Here is a 22721-nt window from a genome sequence, read left to right on the forward strand (position 1 = left end):
CGGAAATTGAGGAAAACTAGGTGTAGAAAGAAAGGGCTAGAAAGTCCAGACCACACACCAGAATTAATGAAGACAAGAGAGGCTTCAGCCTCCTACTGCCTTCCCATATTTCACTTCCTCCATTTGGCAGCCCAGCCTTCCAGATCAATCACTGATGCCCTTAACTCAAGGACTAATTTTTCACAACTGTGGTCTGAGTAGAATGTAAGCTCCTTGAGGGTAAATACAGGCATACCTCATTTTATTGCATTTTGTTGTATTGTACTTCTGCTTTATTGTGCTTCAAAAATACTGCTTTTCTTTGCTTTTTTTTTTTTTTTTTACAAATTGAAGGTTTATGACAAACCTGCATCGAGCAAGTCTATCAGCACCATTTTTCCAACAGCTTAGGCTCACATTGTGTCTCTTTGTCACATTTTGGTAATTCTTACAATATTTCAAACTTTTTCTTTATCATTATATGTGTTATGGTGATCAGTGATCTTTGATGCTACTATTGTAATTGTTTTGGGGCACCACAAACCAGGCCTACGTATGATTGTGAACTTAATCAATAAATGTGTGTGTTCTAACTGCTCCATCAACCAGCCATTCCTCTGTCTCTCCCTCTCCTTTAGCCTCCCTGTTCCCTAAGACACAACAATATTGAAGACTATTATATAAACTTAGTTGATAAAGCAGCAGCAGGGTTTGAGAGGATTGACTCCAATTTTGAAAGAAATTCTACTGTGACTAAAATGCTATCCAACAGCATCGCATGTTATGGAGGAATCTTTTGTGAAAGGAGGAGTCGATCGATGTGGCAAACTTCATCGTTGTCTTATTTTAAGAAATTGCCACAGTCACCCCAACCTTCAGCAACCACCAACCTGATCGGTCAACAGCCATTGACATTGAGGCAAGACCCTCCGCCTGCAAAAAGATTATGACTCGCTGAAGATTCAGATGATGGTTAGCATTTTTTTTTAGCAATAAAGTATTTTTTTTTAATTATGGCATGTACAGTTTTTTAGACATAATGCTATTGCACATTTAGTAGACTGCAGTATAGTATAAATATAACTTTTGTATGCACTAAGAAACAAAAAATGTATGACATATTTTATTGCAATATTCACTTTATTGTGGTGGTCTGGATCCAAACCCTCAAAATCTCTAAGGTATGCCTGTACTCTTTCATTTTGTTCTTATATGCCTGGCATACGGCACAGTGTCTGGCATAAAGGATATGCTTAACAAATGCTTATTGGATTGGATTGGATGCCGTATCTAATTTATTTCAGAGGACTAACGGGGAAATATGCCTCCTACTTCTCAACAGAGAGGTGGTAGACTATAGGTGTGGAATGAGGAATATGTTTTCAGATATGTGTTGATTTGTTTTGCTTGAATGTATCTATTTGTTACAAAGTTGGGGGGGTGTTCCCTATAAGGAAGTGGGAAGAGAAAAGAGAAGTCATTGGAAAATAACTGCTATAAAAAGAAAGCAAGAAAACACATCAATGAAACATTTGAAAAGGAAAAAATGGATTTTATTGGATTGCCCTATTGACAAAATAAAGTGAGGTCAGGGAACTAGGAAGGAAAAATTACTCATTCCTGTTTCCCACTATGAAAATTTCCACTGAGGCTGTTCTCAGTGAGGTGTTTATCCAATTAAAACAAGTAAAAGTAAAAAAAAAAATTGAATGCCTGGGAGGCTTAACCCTCCCCCTAATGAATTTCCCCCACACACAAATAGATCTCTAGTCAGGGATTTTCAAGCAGGCAACCATCACCCACTCCTTGTGCTTTAAGTAACCCTCTCTCTCTCCCTCTATCTCCCTCCCCCAAAAAACCCCACCTTTTTTTAAAAACTTTCCAGGGTGTAAACTCAGCTGTGCAAAGTGACCCTGCCCCTCCCTAGGCTTAGTGCAGGGATTTAATAGGCAAATCTGCGAATGTGAGGGGTCTCTGATAGGCACCTGTGGTGTGGGATCGACTGAGAGAGCCAGGCGAGGATCTGGATCATTCATTACCCAGGGTCAGCATCTCTGGGAAAAGTTTCGCCTGCCCATGAGTCTAAAAGATGAACTCTCCTTGTCTGTTGGGGTAAGGAGAGATCCCTAAATTACTGATTAGATAAAGACCAACTGGCCACGTTTCTAGTTTCTTCCTGTCAGCTCCACCCATAGAGCACATGAGTTGTTTCCTCCACCTGAAGGGAAAATCTAGGTTAAAACCTTGCTCTTCTCCTTGTTCTATCCCTTTCAAATGATCACAAATCCCATGACAGTGAGTGTTAGTGCTGGAAAGAGTATCACCCCTGTCTGACTACTGGTTCAAGTTCCAGGTATCACAAGGGTGACTTTGAGAGAGTTACTTCATCCCCCTGGCCCTAGTTCCTCTTCTGTAAAATCAGAGAGCATGTTGGATAATATGATCTCTAAGATCTTCTTGACTTAAAAAAAAATCTCATCTAACTTGACTATGACTGTTAAATTACCAAAATCACCTCAAACAACCCCTGGGGGTAGGGAAATGGGCCGAGAGAGAAGAAACATTGTTTACATTTTTGGATGAGGTCACTATATCTCGTAGGGAGCCAATGGTATGTGTGTGTAGTGGGGCGTTTCCTTCCAACCCCGTCCCAGTTCTTCCTATCCTCAGGGACTTTGGAAAATCCAGATCATACATTCTACTTATGGTAATGGTTGCAAAAAGGCAGCAGTCTTGAGTTAGCAGCATCAGTGCCCTGGAACTGTGGGCTATTGAAACTCTTATCCCTAAGCTGTCGTCTAGAGAACATAAAATGGGGAGAACCAGTTGGAAGAAGCCTCTCTCCTCACTCACTGCCACCACCACACCCCCCCACACACACACACACACAGTTCTAAGGTGTGGTCTGGATTTTTCAGCCGTCTCCCCCACACCTTGTTTTCCTTAATTAACTACCCTCAAGAAGCTGACGTTCTATTGGGGGAAATAACATGTCCAAAGATATATAAATACAAAGCATAAATGTAGCACTCCCTCCCCTGGCTATTTTACCAACTGGTACATACATTGAAGGCTGAGTGGCCAAAGGGCAGCTGCCACTCATAGTTTCTAGGGGTATACTTCTGTGGGAACGCCCGAATGGGCACAAATGACTCTTAGCAAAGGTATTTACTAAGATGGCGTGCCGCAAACAATAGCTGGTAATTACAATTTGGGCTAAGGAGGAGAACAGACCTTGAAAATCCAACCTCCCCAGCAGAGATGTTGCACTCATCTAAGTTAGCTGTGACTATTAAATTGTCATCACCTCAAACATCCCCTGGGGATAGTGAAGTGGATCTGTGAGGAATCTAGAGAGAAAAAGGACTTCCAAGCCCTTTGGTACCAGCAATTATATGCATTACCTTTGCCACATGTGTATCCTACGCGTATGCCTCACCACCATTTTACTCTGTTTGAGGCCACTCTTCTCATGGATGCTACGTGTATTTGTAGATGAGTAAGCCCCAGGTTTATGGGAGGGAGGAATAATAACAATAATTGCTAACATTTATATAGAACTTTAAAATTTACAAGGCACTTTACATAAATTATCTCATTTGATCCTTACAACAACTCTATGATGCAGATGCTATCATTAACTATTATTATTTTATAGATAAGAGAACTAAGTTGAGAGAGGTTAAGTAACTTTTCCGGAGTTATATAGTTAGGAAATATCTGAGGCTAGATTTGAACTTGGCTCTTACTGACTCCAGGTCCAGTGCCCTATCCACTATGACACCTAGCTAGTTGCCTGGAAAATATCATTTTGGCAGCTGTGTGAATGATGGATTAGATGGTATTAGAGCTACACGTTTTAGTCCACGGAATCGAATCTATTTTTCCTCTGAATTTTTTGAAATATGCTCTTCCAAAATCTACAGTGTGGGAGGGTCATTAAAGGTTTTTGAGAAGGGAAATAATGATCAGAATAATGCTGCTTTACAAAGATCACTCTGACAGGGAGATGTTAGGAGGCTATTCATTCCAGTCTTGCCTCCCCCTAGTCTCTGGGGGTCAATGACCCTGCTGGCTTACAAATAGAGAGTCAATTGAGAGTCTTGGGCAGGGGCTGGATCTTCCAAAATACCACAGAGCCTTTTCCTGGCTCTATCAGATACAAATGCTATTTTCTTCCTCTTGGTTCCTGACCTCAGGCAACCCCTACCTCAGAGTGAGACTGTCCAACAGAGTTATGAACTAAAGCAAGAACTCCTGCCTCTCCCCATCCCATCCCCTAGGAATCAGGCTGCTGCCAGTGCCAGAGGAATCTCTGGAGCTAACACTGCCCCTGGGGGGAGGGAGATGCCTGCAGGCAACTACAAAAGCAGGGGGAAATCTCCCAAGTTCTATGTCTCACACTTATATCTCTCAAACCACATCATCACTGATACACACAAACACACAGTCATGAATGGCAAATAAACACATGCTTTCTTTCCTCCACAATCTCAGGCCCTGAATTTCTCTGCTAGTTCTATTTCCTCTTCTCACTCAGCCCAACAGAGGGGAAGCCCAAGGAAAAAAATGTGACTAAAGTGCAAGGACAAAGATCTACCTAGTCAAAGAGATCCTGGATGAGAATTCACCCACCTCCCAAAGACATATGAAATATGAACAAAACTTGATTCTGAAAAGCAGATTAGTAAAAAAAAAAAAAAAAAAAGCTCACACTGTGTGGCAACTGGAATGACTGCACAGAGGCAGATCTCCTCAAACTACAAGTCTGCCCCAGCCAGCTGCTGCTTAGTTGCCTTCCTAAGTCAGTCCAGCTGGAGACTTAGTAGGTCATGTTCAGCAATCAGCCCTGGAAAGTCTGTACTAAAAGCCAACCCTAGGGTCTCAGGGGAAATGGCTAGTGAACTTGTCTTTGGCACGATTCAGGCTGAGAAGACTTGTGCATGATTCTAGCCTAAGAGGAGCCTCTAGGATTAGAATGTCTCTGGGACTAGATTCCCACTAATATTGAATGAAACTGGAGCTTCAGAGAAAAGTGTAGCAGAGTGGGGAAGGAAAAAGAATTTTCATATCAATCCTAAAATCTCCTTCTCCATTTTGGAAGGCAAGAGAGGTAGGCTGGCAAAGATTTGGAGAGTTAAACACCAATGGTATAAAATCAAATGGTCTTCCATTTATCTCTGGAAAGCTAAGCAGCACAGGATGTCTGTTAGCCAAAGGCAAAAGGCTGATGATAACATGAGAAAAGCCACAAATAAGATCTAATGGTAAGTACTCTAAGTGATGTCAAAATAGGCAAAGCATCCATGACTAACACAAGTGAGGTGGGAGACCTGAATAGCACCTGTAATAGGGACGGTTAGGTCAGGGAGAAGGATATAGCTTGGATGATAATGAGAGATGAGGAGGAAAAGGAGGAGGAGGAGGAGGAGGAGAAACTAGGTGATAAGTAAGATCTGTTCATTGCTTGCCCGAGGTCTGGAATATGCACTCAAGCATTGGCATAGGGAAATCAGATATATGTGTGTACATACATACATACATACATACACATGGACACACACTTGGGAGGAACCCAAACGTAGCTACCACTACCCTAACGTCATGTGTTACAGGCTCTGGAAGCCAGTCCCTGGCAGAGTTGCCCAGATGGTGCTATTCCAGTATTGCCCAGGTAAACTCTGAAAGTTTCTTGTTTCTTCTGTCCAGAGCTATCTTCTCAGTCACCCTCACTGACCATCCCAAACAAGATGAAGAGATGGCTGATGTGGGCAGCTTCTTGGATTCTTCCCTCAGTTCTGTACCAAGCTGAAACATAAGAAACAGTTATTCTCTCCTTGTTCTCTGCTAAATAGTTATTTTCTGTTGTTCCCTAGCATCTTATCTGTCCCCAGAAAGTCTACTCCCACTTGTAAGCCTGAGCAGACAGACCAGCCTCCCACCCTGGGACATGGCAGCATTTCCCCAGGCTAACTGACACCAGCAGCCACAGAGAATGCCATAGAATCTCAGGTCTCCTTTCAGAAAAAGAGAGAACAAAAGAGAGACCCTTTCTTCATCAGTTGGTTTGATGATGACAATACAGAACATGCCAAAGACTTGGGAGTTGAGGGTGGGGGAGATAAATTTAGGAATGATTGAGAGTACATGCAAAATAAATACATTGACTTAACAGCCATTTGTCTCCATAGTTACATATTTGTAACATGTCTCTGCCTGAGTCTAAATCCTAAAGTTCCATTAGATGGGGTTGTCCCTACATGCAAAAGAGATTCTGGTCAATAAATAAATGCTTCCTATTTTACAGAGCAGGAAGTAGGGGTCTTGTTCTATGAATACCAAGCCCTACACCCTCAACATTATTTATTTCTAAGTCAGGTAAAATGTATGTAAAAAAAAATTCTAGTATTGTTTACCATGTTACTAAGTTTCTAGTCAAAAGGCTGGACTTAAAAAAGAAAGTCAGCACTATTAAATGAATTAGGGCTTTACTTCTCAAAGATTTAGCAACTTCAAAACTGTGTTTTTACAATGGTTGGCACAAACCTTAACCACCAAAAATGGATGCTTATAAAAATAAATGTTTTTCTGTTTTTCCATTAGAAGTTTAGTGGCTAACTCCATCCCCCAGAGGTGGGGGCGGGGGGGAGGGAAGAATAGGAAAATATTTGCTTACCTTTCAGGGACCTTCATAGTCAAACATCACTCCAAACATCACTCCTGAACTGTTCATTGGCATAACCTTTGATTCTCCAACCTCCAGAAGACTTCTCTCCTTGGCTGTTCCATATATGAATGCTAAGTGCAGGGACCCTGAGTCGGCGACAGACATTCTCACCAGGTTTCAGAGACATGAAGCTGCTTATCACCAATATCAGGAGTCAGACCTTTTCACATTGAAATGTAGTCTAGATGGAGCTCTGTTTATTTTCCAAAGAGATGTAAAGAGGTGGATATAGTAAGCAGTTCCCAGAAAGAACTAAGATCTTAGCAAGTTCTCACTTATTAAGCTGAAAGAAGTCATAATTTCATAGACCTTTCCATAACGTCCCTTAGCTACCTCTCCCCACTAACCCCATCCAAGTCTTCTAAAATAATTTCTCTGGGTGAAATAGGAGGGAACATCGTTTCCCAAAGTCTACTCAGATTCAGCCGATATCCCCTACTCTGCAAACTGATCCTATCATGCTCTTGGCTACCACAAAGCTCACGAGCATTAGAACTTACACCCCAAACCTCTGGGCAGGCTGAGGCAGCTAAATTGGGTCTCAATTGTCAGGATTAATAAAACTGGTGGCAAACAGTTGCTTCCTATCTTGTTAGACACATTCTGACCCTCACTGACCTAGACTGAGTGGCAGCTTTTGTATACTAGAAAAAGCACTGGCCTCCTGAAAGTCAGGAGGCCAGAATGCTTTTAGCTGAGCCTCCAAGCAAGTCTCTTACTTTAGTCAAAGGACTTCACTTCTAGGGAACCTGTTTCCCTATCTCTAAATGATGGACTTGTACTAGAAGATGATGGATAACATGCTCTGGCATGGTCCCTAAGGCCCATAAGGCAACTAGGTGTCTGCTAGGTAAGCCACACAGATGTGAGCAGGTTTCTGTGAGTGGGTGAGGAGGGGGGTGTGTGCATAGGTGAGCAAGAAGGCAGAGGTTCTCTAGCACCTAAGAGTATTTTGGTATTTTGGTGTATTCTCTTCTCTGGGACTCAGTGCCAACCTGCTGGATGGACTGCCCTGTCCGGAGCACCATGCCAGGCCACAATAACACAAAACCCACCCAGCTGAGCGGATACTGGTCATCCGGGAGGGTGACTACAGCTCTAGGATGCAAAAGGCGTGGCCCTGCCCTGGGCTAAACTTGCTATGAGCCCCAGCCCATAGCCTTCCGGGCTCCTCATTTATTCCGCCTGCAGCCAAGTAACTGGCTGGCTGCCTGACAGCCTGCCGCCTGGCCCGAAGGGAGTATCGGCTGGAAGAGGGGCCAAAGGAAATGGCTGTGCTCCTCCCGGAGAAGGAAAGGAGGGGTTAAGAAACAGCTACAGAACAGGCTTCGATTGAAGAGCTTTCCCCGGATCCACGCGGGCGTCTCTGTCCACGTTTAGATGTAGGGAGGGGAGAGGAGACTAGCTGTGGGAGTGGCGAAGAGGGTTTCACGGGCAAGCCAGCCCTCAGTGAGTCTTCCAGTCTGTCCGTCTCTACCTGTCTTTCACAGTTTGCAGCCATCCAGTACTGTAATCTGTCAGTGGGTTGAGCCCAAGCTTTCAATTCCTGTCTCTGCGTCTTGGAGACTGTCTGGGGCATCTGCTCTCTGGTCCATTTTCTGAGTGTGTGTGCAACAGTTTGTCCATCTCCTTGCGCCTCGGTCCAGGCTGGGTATTGCGGGCAATGAGGGGTGACAGGGAAAGAGTGGGGCGTCCAGGCCGACTAGCCCTCAGAAGGGGGCTGGAGGACGGGAGGGCGGGTAGCTGAAGAGTGGGGCTGTGCAGAGGGGAGAGGAAGGGATCTAGCGAGGAAGGGCGGTGGGGTGGGAGGCTGTTCTGTTTCCCTTCCCCCTCCCGCCCCGGCGCCGGGGTCGGGGCCGGCCTCACGCTAAGTCCTGGTGGCCCCGGCAGCGGCGGCAGGAGCCGTAGAGCGCCGAGAGCAGGTAGAGTGAGAGGCAGAAGCAGCCGCAGACTGAGGCGGCGAGGAAAGCGTTGTAGGCGCAGGGCAGCGGGTAACGCTTAAGGTTGCAATAGCTGTGCCGCTGCGTCTGGTCGATCATGATGCCCGAGGCCGCCACGTACAGGCCGGCCGCCAGCAGGTCGTGGACCACGTTGGTGAGCAGCCAGCGAGGGCCCAACAGCGGAACCAGCTCGTGCTTGCCCAGCAGGGTGGTGAAGTAGAGGCCAGCAGTCAGCAACCAGAAGAACACGGAGACGAAGAGCGCGAAATGCACCGGGCCCTGGTACTTGCTGGAGGCGATGGTGATCCAGAAGGCTGCTCCGGCCAACAGCTGCAGCAGCCGCAGCACGCCAATCGGACTCCGCAGGAAGGATCGTTGCAAGCTCACCGAACTCCGCGCCCCGGCCGCAGGCGGCGGGGGCTGACGCGGGGGCGGGGGGCGCATGGCCCTGGAGCGCGGCGGCGGCTGGGGGGAGACCGGGAATGCTAGAGGCGGGCCGGTTAGCAAGGATTTCAGTGATTTCCTCCCCAGCGGCCGCCGCAGTCAGCCACCCCGCTAGCTGCCAGCTACAGCCCTTCCCCTAGTCTGCCCCCACTTTCTCTGCAGATTTTCACTCCTTCTTTCTACACTGGTCTTCTCGTGCCCCGCCGCCTCCCTTCCAGCTCTCCTCTGTTTCTCTAGCTCTCTCCACCCCTCCTACCCGCTCTTTTCTCTTCCCTCTCTGTCTCCTCCCCCGAACTTTGTACACTCCCTCTTTCCCTCTTCCTGCCATCTTTTTCACCACCCTCTCCCCCTCAGCTTCTCGCCTCTCCTCCACTTTCCCAATCTCTAACGTCCAGGACTGGGCAGGGCGGAGCCCCAAGCACCCTTCCATCCCTCCTTCTCACTCCCTTCTGACTTTGATCTGTTAGGGCAACTTCTGTCTGCGGAGGGCTCGGCGCCTTTCTTTTTCCTGTCCGTACTTCTGGTCCCGTTACTTTCATAACTTCAGAGTGTGGAGGCTCCGCCTGTTTTTGAAAGGTGGAGAAAGAGTCGTTGTTTCTTAGGTTGTTGTCCACACCCAGATGGCTATTTTTCTCGTCTAATTTAGCCCAGCCAAACTAAGCATGTCCCTCCTTTTCCAGCCTGGTGCACAACGTGGAGAAGATTGTTGAGCTCTCTTTGGCCTTATGCCACACGTGCATAAAAGTAATCGTAGGATCATCCTTTCTGAGTGAGAACAGCTGTGCTGGTAAATGTTTAACAACTTGCTTTCGGGAAGGGGAAAACAACAACAATAAAATCTTGTGCTGATAACATACTTTTTAAGTTTAATCTGTATTATTCCTATTTTAACCATTACTTTCTTAAATCTAGACAATCAACATAACAGTAAATCAAGCCCTGATGTGTAACCTTTAAAGATTTCTGAGGTGTAAATGTTCACACTGAAAATTGTGCACAAGCTGACTCCAGCACACCTCATACCTCTGCATGGCTGACTATTATCAGAGAAAAAGTTGGCAGCATTCTGTATTAGAAAAAAGAAGCCAACCTTGGGCCATTAGCAGAACCTGCAGGAGGTAGGGGCCCAAGTCTGGCTGTTCACTAATTAACCTTGGATTCAAATCTGTTCCCCACCCTGGTCCTACTTTAAATTAGATGCCACACACATTTATCAGTGGCCTCCACTGGGCAAGCACTGTGCTAGGCAGTGAGGAAACATAATGATAAAATCAGCTCCAGCACAGAATCTATATGGTCCCTTATGGAATTTATGGTCTAGAGAAGGGAAAGGGATACAACTGTGACAGGGTTTATCCATCACCTCCACCATGCATTTGTTCAGAATCACATGGAATTCATGGAGTGATACGCCTTGAAAGACAGTATGGCATAGTGGTTAAAGGGCCAGTCTTGGAGTCAGGCAGACCTGAGCTCAAGTATCATCTCTGACACTTATTAGTTGTGTGACCATAGGCAAGATTCTTAACCTTGCAGTGCACGGTTCAACTTACTAAGACTATAATTAGCTGATGAATTACCAATCTGGATCAGTGGAGGGAGTTTCCACACTGGAAATTACCTACACAAATTAAATCATAGGTTCAGCCTAAAAAGGTAGAGGGCCTTAAAACAATAATCAATTGATTTTTCATATTCACCCAAGTCCAAGTTATCTTGCCATTTGCCTGCCCCCGCTGCCCAGGTTCTCCCAACAGACCAGCACTCCCAATAGACAATAGGCTTGGATCAATAGAATCTATGTCCCAAGTCACTGAGAGAAGTTAATCTTCACTCATCTTTGAAGACCCCATCTATCTTCATTGGTGACTGAGTGAGTACAAGCTGGACCACTTAGCCCCCCTATGCACATGCTCAACCCCCTTCCACCTCCTGTGCTGGGCACCAGAACTCCTTTTCCTGGCCACCACTCTTCTATATGTGTTGTCTTGTATTAGAATGTAAGCTCCTTGAGGACAGATACCGTCTTCTTCTATTTGAAACCCCAGTGCTTAGCACAAGACACAAAGTGTTTAATCAAAGCTTTTTTCACCCATTTATTCATTGTCCTGAAACATTCGAATGGTCAGAAAATAAGATGTCTACTAGGAGAACTTAGGGAAAAGATACAGTCAGAAGATGTACATTTCTGAACTATGTAGGTCATCATGACTAAAAGAATTTACCACCTAGTGGCCAATTTACTGGTGAGCTTCTCCAAATGTAGTGAAACTGGTCCTCAGATGCCACATAAAGACCAGTACAAACAACAAACAAACAACGCGAAAACCTCAACAAAATAAGAGAAAGGGAGTTTAGGAGAACCTGAGGAAAAGAAGAGGGAATCTTTCCAGTTATCTAGAAAAGGTCTTGAGAACCTAGATTAGCAGCATCTGTTTAGATACTCACATGTGCTAATAAATGTTTAACAACCAGCTTTCCAAAAAATACAAGTGTTTAACAACCAGCTTTCAAGTATGCATGCACACAAGTATATATGTGTGTGCGTATATACATATATGTGTGTATATGTACATATGTGTACAAAGACTTTTAAGTTTAATCTGCATTATTAACATTTTCTCCATTACTTTCTTAAGTCTACTCTAAACCATCCACAGAACAATAAATTGGGCCCTGACTTGAAATGTTTGCCAATTTCCAAGCCATAAAATTCCATACCAGAAATTTAACAATCAGCTCAGTCACTTCAAGCTCGCTCCCGTTTGTTTCACCACCCTGCAGGCATAATTCTGAAAGGAATGAAGTTGATCTTATAAGGAAGTATTCACTAGTTTGTTTTCTCAGAGATGCTATTTTTAGTTTGGGAGAACTTTGCAGTCATTCCAAGGGACTTTCAGCAAAACTCCCTGAGCAAGTAAAACCAGGCAAAAACATATTCATAATTTCATTCCAAGGGTCATGTCTTTATTTTTTAATTAAATGTTTTATTGAAAATCTATTTATTATTGAATAATAATACAATCCCTAAAACTTGTTTAACAACCTTTGACAATTTAATAAATTTCAAAGAATAAAATATAACTTTTTTCCATCACTAGTACTACGTACAACCCACCTTACCCCCCCATCATGATTTCAATTTTTTTCAACAAATCTAATAATAAATAACCTAAAGAAAGTCCCTGGTATAGACTGTACCTGTCTTATCTTCTGTCTCTTCTTATTACATAAGTTGTATAACTAACACAAAACTACCTAACTCCAGGGGCAGCTAGGTGGTACAGTGGAAACAGGACCAGCCCTGGAGTCAGGATGACCTGAGTTCAAATCCAGCCTCAGACACTTGACACTTACTAGCTGTGTGACCCTGGGCAAGTCACTTAACCCCATTGCCTAGCCAAAAAACAAAACAAAAACAAAAAATCCCTACCTAACTCCAAATTTTATTCCTACATCCAATCTCTCTTCTCTTTATGCACAAGATATCACCAACTCAAATCATGAGACAGGAACAGCGCCAGTCATTGTCCTTCCACCCTGGTGTCTCATGTTCTAATAGGTATGGAGAACTAGAAATGCCCCGGAAGACCCTAGCCTCGGGGTATGGAGAGTCTCAAGCACTCTAGATAACTCTCCACTCGTTCCTTATGCATAGAAACCTCATCCCAGTCTGGAATTCTCCCTGATCCCCTTAGCCTGGGAGTTGTTGCTTGGTCCATTAGTCGTGTCTGATTCTTTACGACACCATTTAGGGTTTTCTTGGCAAAGATATTGGAGTGGTTTGCAGTTTACTTCTCCAGCTCATTTTACAGATGAGGAATTGAGGTAAACAGGGTTAAGTGACTTACCCAGGGTTACAGAACTAGGAAGTATATGAGGCTGGATTTGGACTGAGGTCCTCCTGACTCCAGGCCTGGCACTCTATCCACTTTGCCACCTGGCTGCTTAACCCCGGGGAGGGGGGAGCCCCCGCGGTTCCCATACAATTTTATATTGTGTAAGATGTGTGAGGCATTTTCCTGCATCCTCATTGCCACCCACTGATAAGACCTTTGTTCTGATATTGAAAATATCTCCAAACAAGATGTAAATATCCTTATTAACACCACATTTGAAGAAGATCTATTGAATCATGGCTTGTCATACACCTAAGCCAATAACCAAAGTGGATATTTGAGTTCCCTGAAGGAAAGCCCCTGCAGCCTCACAGACAGGCAAGAAGCATTTATTAAGTGCTTACTATGTGCCAAGCACTTTGCTAAACTCTGGGGATTAAAAAAAAAAAAGCAAAAAAAGACAGATAGTCCCTGCCTTCAAGGAGTTTCCATTCTAATGAAGGAAGACAGCACCTAAAAGGAAGCAAGGGAGGAAGGAAGGTACCTGTGGAGGTATGGGGACAGAGAGGCAGAAGCACAGCCAGGAGGGGAGTGAAGCATGGCTATCCCACTGTCCCTCCAGGGAACCAAATGCAGCAGGAAATCACATGCCCCCAGGAAAGGAATGAACTAAGTGGGTCCAGAAATGGATGGTAGCTAATGGAGGCAGCAGGGAAGCAGTAAGGAGCTCCCCTGCTACGTTGGGAACTGCACAAAAGTAACCCAGCAGCAGGACAGGGGCAGTGATGGAAGTGAGAAGCTCCTGGACCAGAGCAATGATTCCGAGACAATGCTGAGTTCCTGGCAAGCCTCCTGGAAGAAGAGGAAGAGCTCATGGACAGCACTGAATTCCTGGACCAAACAAGAGTTAGAGCCAACAACCAGTAAGAGACAGAGTTCCAACGAGAAGCAGCAAAGCTGGGAAACCTTAGCCTTCACGGATGCTGTGATTTATGCAGATTGTACAAGTCTAGGAGGAAGGAGTCAATTATCAACCCCAAGGGATGTCTCTCCCTACAAGAATGGAAGGTCTCCATTAGAGGAGTATTCAGTACCCTAGAAGGGAGTATGTAGGTCCTTTGTAAAGTGGGGCTCACCTGAAAGGGAAAGAGAATTGTCTTGATTATTTATGGGTTCAGGTCTAAGTGCTTTTTGTTTTATGTTTATTTTGGGTCGGGTTAAATAAAGCCTGCCCTATTTTTGTAGCACTGTTAGCCTCAATGCTTGCATAGGCAGATCCTAGGGCCTTTTCTTCTGTAATGACCTAACCATGAGCTATTTAAATTCATTTGATTTCCCTCAAAAATCATGGAATCTATGAGTTAGACAGGACTTTGGAGACCATCGAGTCCAACAGGTCTCTGCTCTATGCCCAGAAGGTGGCTATACATTCTTTCCTTGAAGTTAAGCTGTAATTGACATTTTTGCTACCAGGTGTGCTTTGACAAAAAGTTAGAACAAGTAGGACTAAACACAGTCTCAAATCCTTTTTGTTGCAATTTGTTTTTTAAAATTTTACTAATTCAGTAAGAAGGGAGGGAGAGTCATTTTTAGTCCCCATGGGCAAAGAGCCCAGACCCCTACAAGGCCATCGGGAAAGGAGCTCATCTGGGGTGCAGCCTCAGAAGGTAAGAAGTGTGCCATCTAGTGGCTTCTTGTTATAATTCATTATTTTGACAGGAATGCAAAATCTGTCACTGATACTAAATTCCTGTACCCAGCGCAAAGCCCGACTTGAAGATCTCCATGGAAAGTGAACATCCTATCTCCCAAGGTGATCCATTAAACTTTCGGGTAGTTCTAATGATTGTTGATAGTTTTTCTTAGATGATGCCTAAAATTGAGGGAGGCGAGGGGAGGGGGAAGAGAGATGGTAAATACAGGAACCCTAGGCCACTGGAGTCCTTCCTTGGTCGGGGAGGATGAGGGGATCACTGTGCAGAGCAGGGGAGAGGGGAAGAGGACAGGTCAAGGGAAGATCTTACTTATATTACTTATCTTAACATTTTAAACTAATTCTTTTTGCTAACTGGGAGCTAAAAATCTGTTCTTGTCTTACTGATAAAGGATTTCAAGTGCTGTCAGTGCCTTCTAAATTAGGGACCCTTGGGCAAAGGCCTGATCACCCTACCCTAGTTATAGCTCTAGATATGTGTGTGGTTTGTCCTTTGTTCTCAAAGAGGACCATGACATCAGGAAGATGTTGTCATAACTTGCAAATGAGATACGACTTACTCTAAATAGCCATGAAATTCATGTTCTGATACATTGAGGGAAACTTCTGATAGGAATTGAGAGTGGAGAAATCATTTATAGTCTGATGTTCTTGGGGAAAACTGGATGGGGGCATGAGCCAAAGAGGATGATTTGTGAGAAGTTCCTAAAATGAAACTTCATCTTTAAAAACACAGAGCATTCTGTTCTGGGACACAGATTACAGAAATGAATAAATAAAAAGGTATTTATTAAGTACTTACTATGTGCAAAGCACCATGCTAAGTCCTGGGGATATAAACAGAAAAATAAGACAGTCCCTGATCTCAGGCCATGCACGTTCTAGTGCGGGAGACAACACATATAGAAGGTTTCAGCTGTGAGTCAGAGGGAGAGATCCCAAGGTCCTTAGGGTGGAGTGGTAAAGCAGATGGTCATGCCTCTTCTTCCATGTCATTGTCATTGTTAAAATCATATTTTCTGAATTGAAACATTTGACAATGCCAAGGACTTTGGGAGCACGATCTTTCTTTTCTGGACCTTTAATAGCTGTTGCTGCAGCCCCTGCAGAAGCAGTTATTAGGCTGAATCTCCAAAAAGTTGGCTACCCACGATGATGGCTGCTAGTACATCTGTCCCCCAAAACACCTAAGGGGCACTGGAGCACCTGCAGTCCCATCACCGTTTGCCAAAGTGAACACAGAAATGGGACTCAGAGAGAGTACTGTTGGCCCCAGATGTACCGGTCGCGCCGACCTTATGCCGGCCGCGCCGAACACTCCTCCTACAAGGAGCAGGCTGCCAGAGTCATACTCACTCATCAGTCTTCGGTCCTCAACCGGATAAACACACAGAGATGAGCCATCGGGAGGCGCCAACACCAGAGCTTTATTCAGAGGCCATCACAGCAAGCCATCACAGCAAGGCCAAGCAGGAAGGCCAGAGCAACAGAGCAGGAGCCAAGAGAGCGTGATCTGACCACGCTCATTCCTTAAGTACCTACTTAGCCCCTCCTCCCCAGCCTGCTTACTAGCCAATGATTGTAGGGTCAGATACTGGAAGGGGCTGTCTGAGTTTAGCACACCAAGGGAGAGGGAGTGATGTAGGAGGCTAGGACCGGATACAGGAAGGAGGCGTCTGGGGTCAGTGCCACACAAAGGGACCCAGGAAGTCAGGAAGGTCACAGGAAGGAGGCATCTGGGGTTGACGTTGCATATAGGGAGGGGACTAAGCAAAGGGAACTTGTCCTCTGCCATCCCACTCCCACGTGGCACCGCCCCTTGCCTCAATACTTCCTTGCACCCAGCTTATCTCACATAGCACTGCCCACTGCCTCAGGGTTTCTCCGTACCCAGCCCATCCCAGTTCACCACGACTCCGCCTACCACAGCCCCTGCCTCGACTTCCAAATACCCAGATTCTACCCCAATCTTGCCACAACGGCCATCTGGTAGCTGCCAACATCAGACAGTCCCTCACACCCAGACTCAGCAGGGTCACCAATGCCCATCACATTAGCTAATAACCATGTGTCACTAATATCCCGATAAAAAGCCTCAGACAAGGGGAAGACTTCATTGTCTTTCACTCTGCATGGCTGGGCTGATCTTGTCTTCAGTCTCTATTTTTAATCACAAGATCATAGATTTAGAGCCAGAAAGACCTCAAAGGCCCAACTTCTCATTTTCCAAATGAGGAAACTGAGGCTCAGAGAGCTTCAGTGACTTTCCCAGGGTCACAAAGCTACTGAGTATCAGAGGAGGCACTTGAACCAAGGTCTCTTTGGCTCTGAGGGAAGCTTTCTATCCACAGTGCTATAATACCTCTCTCAATCAACAGGCATTAAGGGCCTACTATGGTCCGAGGATTTGACTTTTCCTACCTGCCTACCCCTATCTCAGGGCCTTAATTTTCTGTTCAAATGTCTTTTACCAGGCAGGACAACTTAGAATGAGAGGACCTGACTTTAACCTGGACCTGACCTCAGGCACGTCATTTACCCTCCTAAGCCTTAATAATTATCTAAAATGATGATAATAATGATAATTATTGTTGTTATTTAGATTTTCCAAGTTTCATTTTCTTCATCTCTTAAAGAGATATACTATTAGTAGGGCTATAATGATTATCATTGGTAATGATGGATGTTCCCCAGCCTCTGGACCCAGACCTTTGTCTTTTTCATTGATGCCCCTCAAGTGAATGTTGCCTAAGGTTTCATCTTGGCTCTCCTCTTCTCTCCTGGTAAATTCATCCAATCCCATGGCTCCAACTATCATCCACATGTAGATGACTCCCAAATGTCTTTGTACGGTTTAGATCTCATTTCAGGGCTCTAGACCTGCATCTCTATGGGTTTACAGGACATCTCCACTTGAACATCCCACTGTCACCTCAAACCCAATATGTCCCAAACTGAACTTACTATCATTCCTCCTAAAACTGCTCCTTCCCTTCCTTCCCTTTCCTTTCCTTATTTTCTTTCCACTCCTTCCCTTCCCTACTCTTTCCTTGCCTTTTCTTTTCTTGTCTTCCTTTCCCTTCCTTCCCTTTCTTTTCATTCCTATCTTTTCCTTCCTTTCCTTTCCTTCCCTTCCCTTCTTTTCCTTTCTTTTCATTCCTATCTTTTCCTTCCTTTCCTTCTTTCCCTTTCTTTTCCTTCTTTTCCCTTCCTTTTCCTTTCTTCTCTTCCCTTCCCTTCCTTTCACTTTTTTTTTGTCAGTGTCAGGACCATTCACTTCTGTAGTCTCCAGCATCTGAAACCTCAGTGTTACCTTTGTAGGTAGAACTGAATGTTCAGTAAAGAGAACTGGTTCAAAAAACATGGGTGTGACTCCTGGCTCTGCCACGTCCTACCTTGTGACTTTGGGCGAAGTCAGTTAATTCCTTTGGGACTTTTCTGTAAAATGAAGAGGACTAGATGGCCTATAAAGTCCCTTCTAGCTCAAAATCTACCATCTTGTGACTTTCTCTCTCTTTTTTTTTTTAGTTTCTCAACTGTGTTTCCTGTTCCTATTCTTCAGTCAGTTGGCAAACATTGATTATTTACTTACCATATGTCAGATACTGTGCTAGGCACTAGGGATACAAAGGAGGGCAAAAACAACCCCTGCTTTCAAGGAGCTCGCCATCTAACAAGGGAGACAAGATGCCAAAAACAAAAACAAAAACAAAAACTGTATGTACGTATGAGAGTGATACAGAATAAATGGAAGGTAATCTGAGATGGAAGGGACTAGCAAGAGACAGCTGGGGAAGAAAGGCAACCTGTGGGAAGTTGAGTTTGAGCTGAGTCTTAGAGAAAGTCAAGGAACCTGGAATTCACCTCCGAGGTGAGAATCAGGAACATTCCAGGAACGGAGGACAAACAATGTAAATGCATGAAATGGGAGATGAAGAATCATGTGTGAAGAACAGAAAGTAGGCCAGTGAAGAGTACAAGGAGGGAAGTCAAGTAAGAAAACTAGAAAGGTAGGAAGGAGCTTGGTTATGAAGGGCTTTGAATGCCAAATAGATGATCTTATCATGGAGGGGACTGGCTTAATTGACGGGGGGAGTGATATGGTCAGATCTGAACTTTAGGAAAATTGCTTTGTTCAGTGAAGGGAGAATGGATAGGAATGGGGAGAGACTTGAGACAGTGAAATCAATGAGAAGGCCATAATAATAGTCCAGATGAGATGTGATGAGGACCCATAGAGGGGTGATGACCGCGTGAGTGGAGGGAAAGGGACATGCGTGGGAGACGCTGTCAAAACAAAAATGACAAAACTGGACAACAAACTGGATATATGAGGAGAGTGAGGAGTTGAAAGGAGGATGGCACTGAAGCTTTGACCCTAAGTGGCTTAGAAGAGAAAAGAAAAGGACCAAGCATTTATTAAATGCTTCTATGTCCCAGGCAGGGTAGTTAGGTGGCACAGGGGATAGAATGCCAGGCCTGGGGTCAGGAAGACTCATCTTTGCGAGCTCAAATCTGGCTTCAGAACTAGTTGTGTGACTCCAGGTAAGTCACTTAATCCTGTTGGCCTCAGTTTCCTCATCTGTAAAATGAACTGAAGAAGGAAATGGCAAAACTACTCCAGTGTCTTTGCCAAGAAAACCCCAAAAGGGGTCACAAAGAACTGGATACCACTAATTGACAAAACAACAACAGTGTGCCAGGCACTGTGCTAAAAGGCTTTACAAAAATTATCTCATTTGATCCTTACAACAACCTTAGGGGGTAGGTGCTATCATTATCCCCAGTCTACAGTTGAGGATACTGAGGCTGACAAAGGGTAAATGACAGCTAATAAGTGTCTGCAAGTGGAATTTGAACTCAGATCCCTCTGACTCCAGGCCCAGTACTCTATCTACTTCACCAGCTAACTGCCTCTAACTGGGAGAATGGTAGTACCATCAATAGTAATGGGCAGAGGGGTGGGTTTGAGGGGAAAAGATAAAGAGTTCTGTTAGGTACATCTTGAGTTCGAGACATCCTTGGAATACACAGATTGAGGCATCTAAAAAGTCAGTTGGTAGGGGCAGCTAGGTGACAAGGTAGATAGATCTCCAGCCTTGGAGCCTGGAGGACCTGAGTTCAAATCCGGTCTTAGACACATGATACTCACTAGCTGTGTGACCCTGGGCAAGTCACTTAACTCCGATTGCCTCACCAAAAAAAAAAAAAGTCAGTTGGTGATGGGGGCCTGGAGCTATGTGGTAATATCTCTACAACATCTCTCACACCTGTCTCCTCCTCTACTCCCATGGCATTCCATCTATCCTTGGCCTTCATTTCCATGCTCCCAATCTATTTCAACCTATTTCCCACCTTCTCTCTTCTCTCCAGTCTTCATTTAGCCAGACTAATCTTCCTTATGAATAGATATCTGCTAAAAAAAAAAAAAAAGGCTTTAGTCTCTCTGAACTGTGTACAGAGTAAAGTTCAACTGTTTTTGTCTGGTGTTTGAGGTCCTCCACAGTTGGATGCCACCCTGTCTTTTCAGTCTTTCTCACCCTTCTCCTCAACACACACACACACACACACACACACACACACACACACACACACTCCTAAATGGTAACCAAATTGGGTTACACCATCTCATAAACATGCCCTGTACTTTATTAGCTTCATCTGTCTATGGAATGTCTTCTATCTATGGAATGTCTTCTATCCATAGAAGGTCTTCCTTCTGTTTTACCTATGGGACAATTGATGTAGAGCTGGAAGGGGGTAACACCTGATTTTACAGATGAGGAAACTGCCAGGAAAACTTAAGGAAACTTAAAGGAGGTTAAGTGATTTGCCAAGGTTACCCAACTTAGTACATATCCGAGACAGAATTTGAATTCAGGTCTTCCTTACTCCAAGCCCCAAACCCTATCCACTGCCTTTACCTCCCCATGCTTTTAAGCCCAGGGAGCAGTCAGGGCCAAACAGAGCAGCGATTGATGATTAGAGCTAAGATCATCATTACCCAGTACTAATTGAGCTCTGGCAGCAGCCAGGGGTTACCCGATTTGTCTGTAGCTGGTGAGCCAGAGAAACAAGAATGTTCCCCAATTTCCCATTTGATCTGGGACCCTAAAACAGGGGAAATAAAGGCCTTTTTCCCACCGATTTTCCATAAGCAGTGAGTGCGTGCACTTGGGGAACACTAGAGAGGCTGTAGGTGGGGGGGAAAGATAATAATAATAAAAATAATAATAGCTAGCATTTGTATAGTGTGTACTATGAGTCAGGGCACTGTGTTAAACTTTATAAATGTTATATCATTTGAGCCTAACAAAACCCTGTGATTCAATTGCTATTATTAACCCCATTTTATAGATGAGGAGATTAAGGCTAAAGGTCACAAAGCCAGTAAGTGTCTGAGACTAAATCTGAACTCAGGTCTTCCTGACCCCATGCACAACACCTTTTTCCCTGCAGCACCCAGACCTTCCCTCCTCCCTCTTTCCCTACCCGCCACTGAATATGCCCCAGGTGCCTGAAGTTCTATTTATTGTTCTGTTTAGAACCTCTTAAGCAGATGAAGATAAACACAAGAATTGGCAGAATTCTTTTGCAGTCAGGAGTTGTCCTTTTGGCTATTTATTTATCACCCTGGCTATCTCTAGGTGCACATCCAGCCCACTATCTCTGAAAGAGACCTGGCCTAACCATCGCAAGTACAGGAGGCAAGGATTTTGTCTGACTTACTTAGTTTATGTAGGTGGATACTTAATAAATGCTTATGATTCACTGAACAGGAAGAGCATAGTTGACTCAGAAGTCAACACCCTGTTGCCTAGGGGTTTCATGTGGAACTTCAAGAGAACAAGTACTTGCTATATCCTGCTTAACCAAGGACACTCAAAGATGATTGCTCAGGTTCTCCAAACCCACTGATTTGGAACAAGTCCTAGCCCACTGCTGGGAATCATGAACAATTACCCAACCTCCACCACCAAGAATACCAAGGAATTCGGGACAAGAGAGGCCAAAGGCAACATGTACCCCCAAATTACACCAAGTGCCCAGTGGACATGGCACCCATTTGGGGTCTCTCCACTTTGATCAGAGGCTCCTCTTGAACAGGACCAAAGAGGATACTAGATTTGGGGTCAGAATACCTGGATTATCTGATCCCTGTGTGATATTAGGTAACTCACTTATGTTTATGCCTCAGTCTTAAATGCTTCCTTCAGGCTATTTCTAAACTTGTTTGGATCCAGGAATCTCCATTTTCTCTCTGTATCTCCACCAGCCAGAGTTACATACATATGAGGTCAATGATACAAAAGGACATTTACTTAAAATAAAAATGCAAGATAAGGCACAAGAATATTTCAACAAACAGCAAAAACCTTCTCACTACCCATTTCCTGGTAAACCTCCTTCTAACCTTCATTGGTAAAAAGTTAGTGAGTAAAGCTCTTCTCTAACCCAAGTTGCTAAATCACCAATTTAGGAGATCAATAACAGGTGTGGAAATGATATTTGCCCAATGGATAAACAAAAAAGATGTTGTGCCATGATACAGGAGATGCCATTGTCTTTTACACTGGTCCCCCCCAAATTCTCTGGATGAAGTAATTGCCAAGGAAGATATGTAGCACAGGGACAGCCCCATGACTATATGTAGCACAGTTCCATGACTATTTCTTCTCCTCTCCTTTTCTCCCTGATTCATGTTTCCTGTTTCCCCTTCTTTCCTTAGACCATGCCCACCTGGCCTCCAGTTAGAGCCAATGTCTCGACAGCGCCATCACTGGTTACACTTAGTAGAGGCTCATGTAGAATGGCATCTCATTCATATGTAAAATGGGACTAATAGCTGCCCAAAGTACCTCACAAATATGTTATGGGAATAAAATGTGATAATGAACGTGAAAGCATTTGCAATTCTAAAATATTTTATAAATATAGGCTCTTATTATAACTCCCAGACTGGTTTTGCCTCACTCTTTAGCAGCAACCATCTCAGGATTTGGACTTGGAAGTTAGAAATCTCACTGCCTCATTATCATCCTGAACTACCAAGATTGCCAGGAAAACTTTGTGCTCCC

At 44.4% G+C, this 22721-nt stretch overlaps 1 protein-coding gene across 3 annotated transcripts; it reads right to left on the bottom strand.

Annotated features, from left to right (window-relative positions):
• Positions 1-5130: 5130 nt before the first annotated feature.
• Positions 5131-16031, bottom strand: MARVELD1 (MARVEL domain containing 1). Of its 3 annotated transcripts, XM_027859851.1 has the most exons (4): positions 16000-16016; positions 11812-11882; positions 6656-9653; positions 5131-5787 (listed from the first exon to the last, which is right to left on the bottom strand). In XM_027859851.1, exon 3 carries the CDS (start codon positions 9088-9090, stop codon positions 8569-8571), a length of 522 nt encoding a protein of 173 aa, XP_027715652.1. In that variant the 5' UTR covers positions 9091-9653; positions 11812-11882; positions 16000-16016; the 3' UTR covers positions 5131-5787; positions 6656-8568. The 3 variants fall into 3 exon arrangements, with proteins under 3 accessions (XP_027715652.1, XP_027715660.1, XP_027715669.1); XM_027859859.1 differs by lacking the exon at positions 11812-11882 and having other exon boundaries at positions 16000-16031; XM_027859868.1 differs by lacking the exons at positions 11812-11882; positions 16000-16016 and having other exon boundaries at positions 6656-6899; positions 7762-9905.
• Between the last annotated feature and the right edge of the window lie 6690 nt (positions 16032-22721).

Source organism: Vombatus ursinus, unplaced genomic scaffold, assembly GCF_900497805.2.
Source record: "Vombatus ursinus unplaced genomic scaffold, bare-nosed wombat genome assembly UNPS02000749.1, whole genome shotgun sequence".
In the NCBI taxonomy this organism is placed as follows: domain Eukaryota; kingdom Metazoa; phylum Chordata; class Mammalia; order Diprotodontia; family Vombatidae; genus Vombatus; species Vombatus ursinus.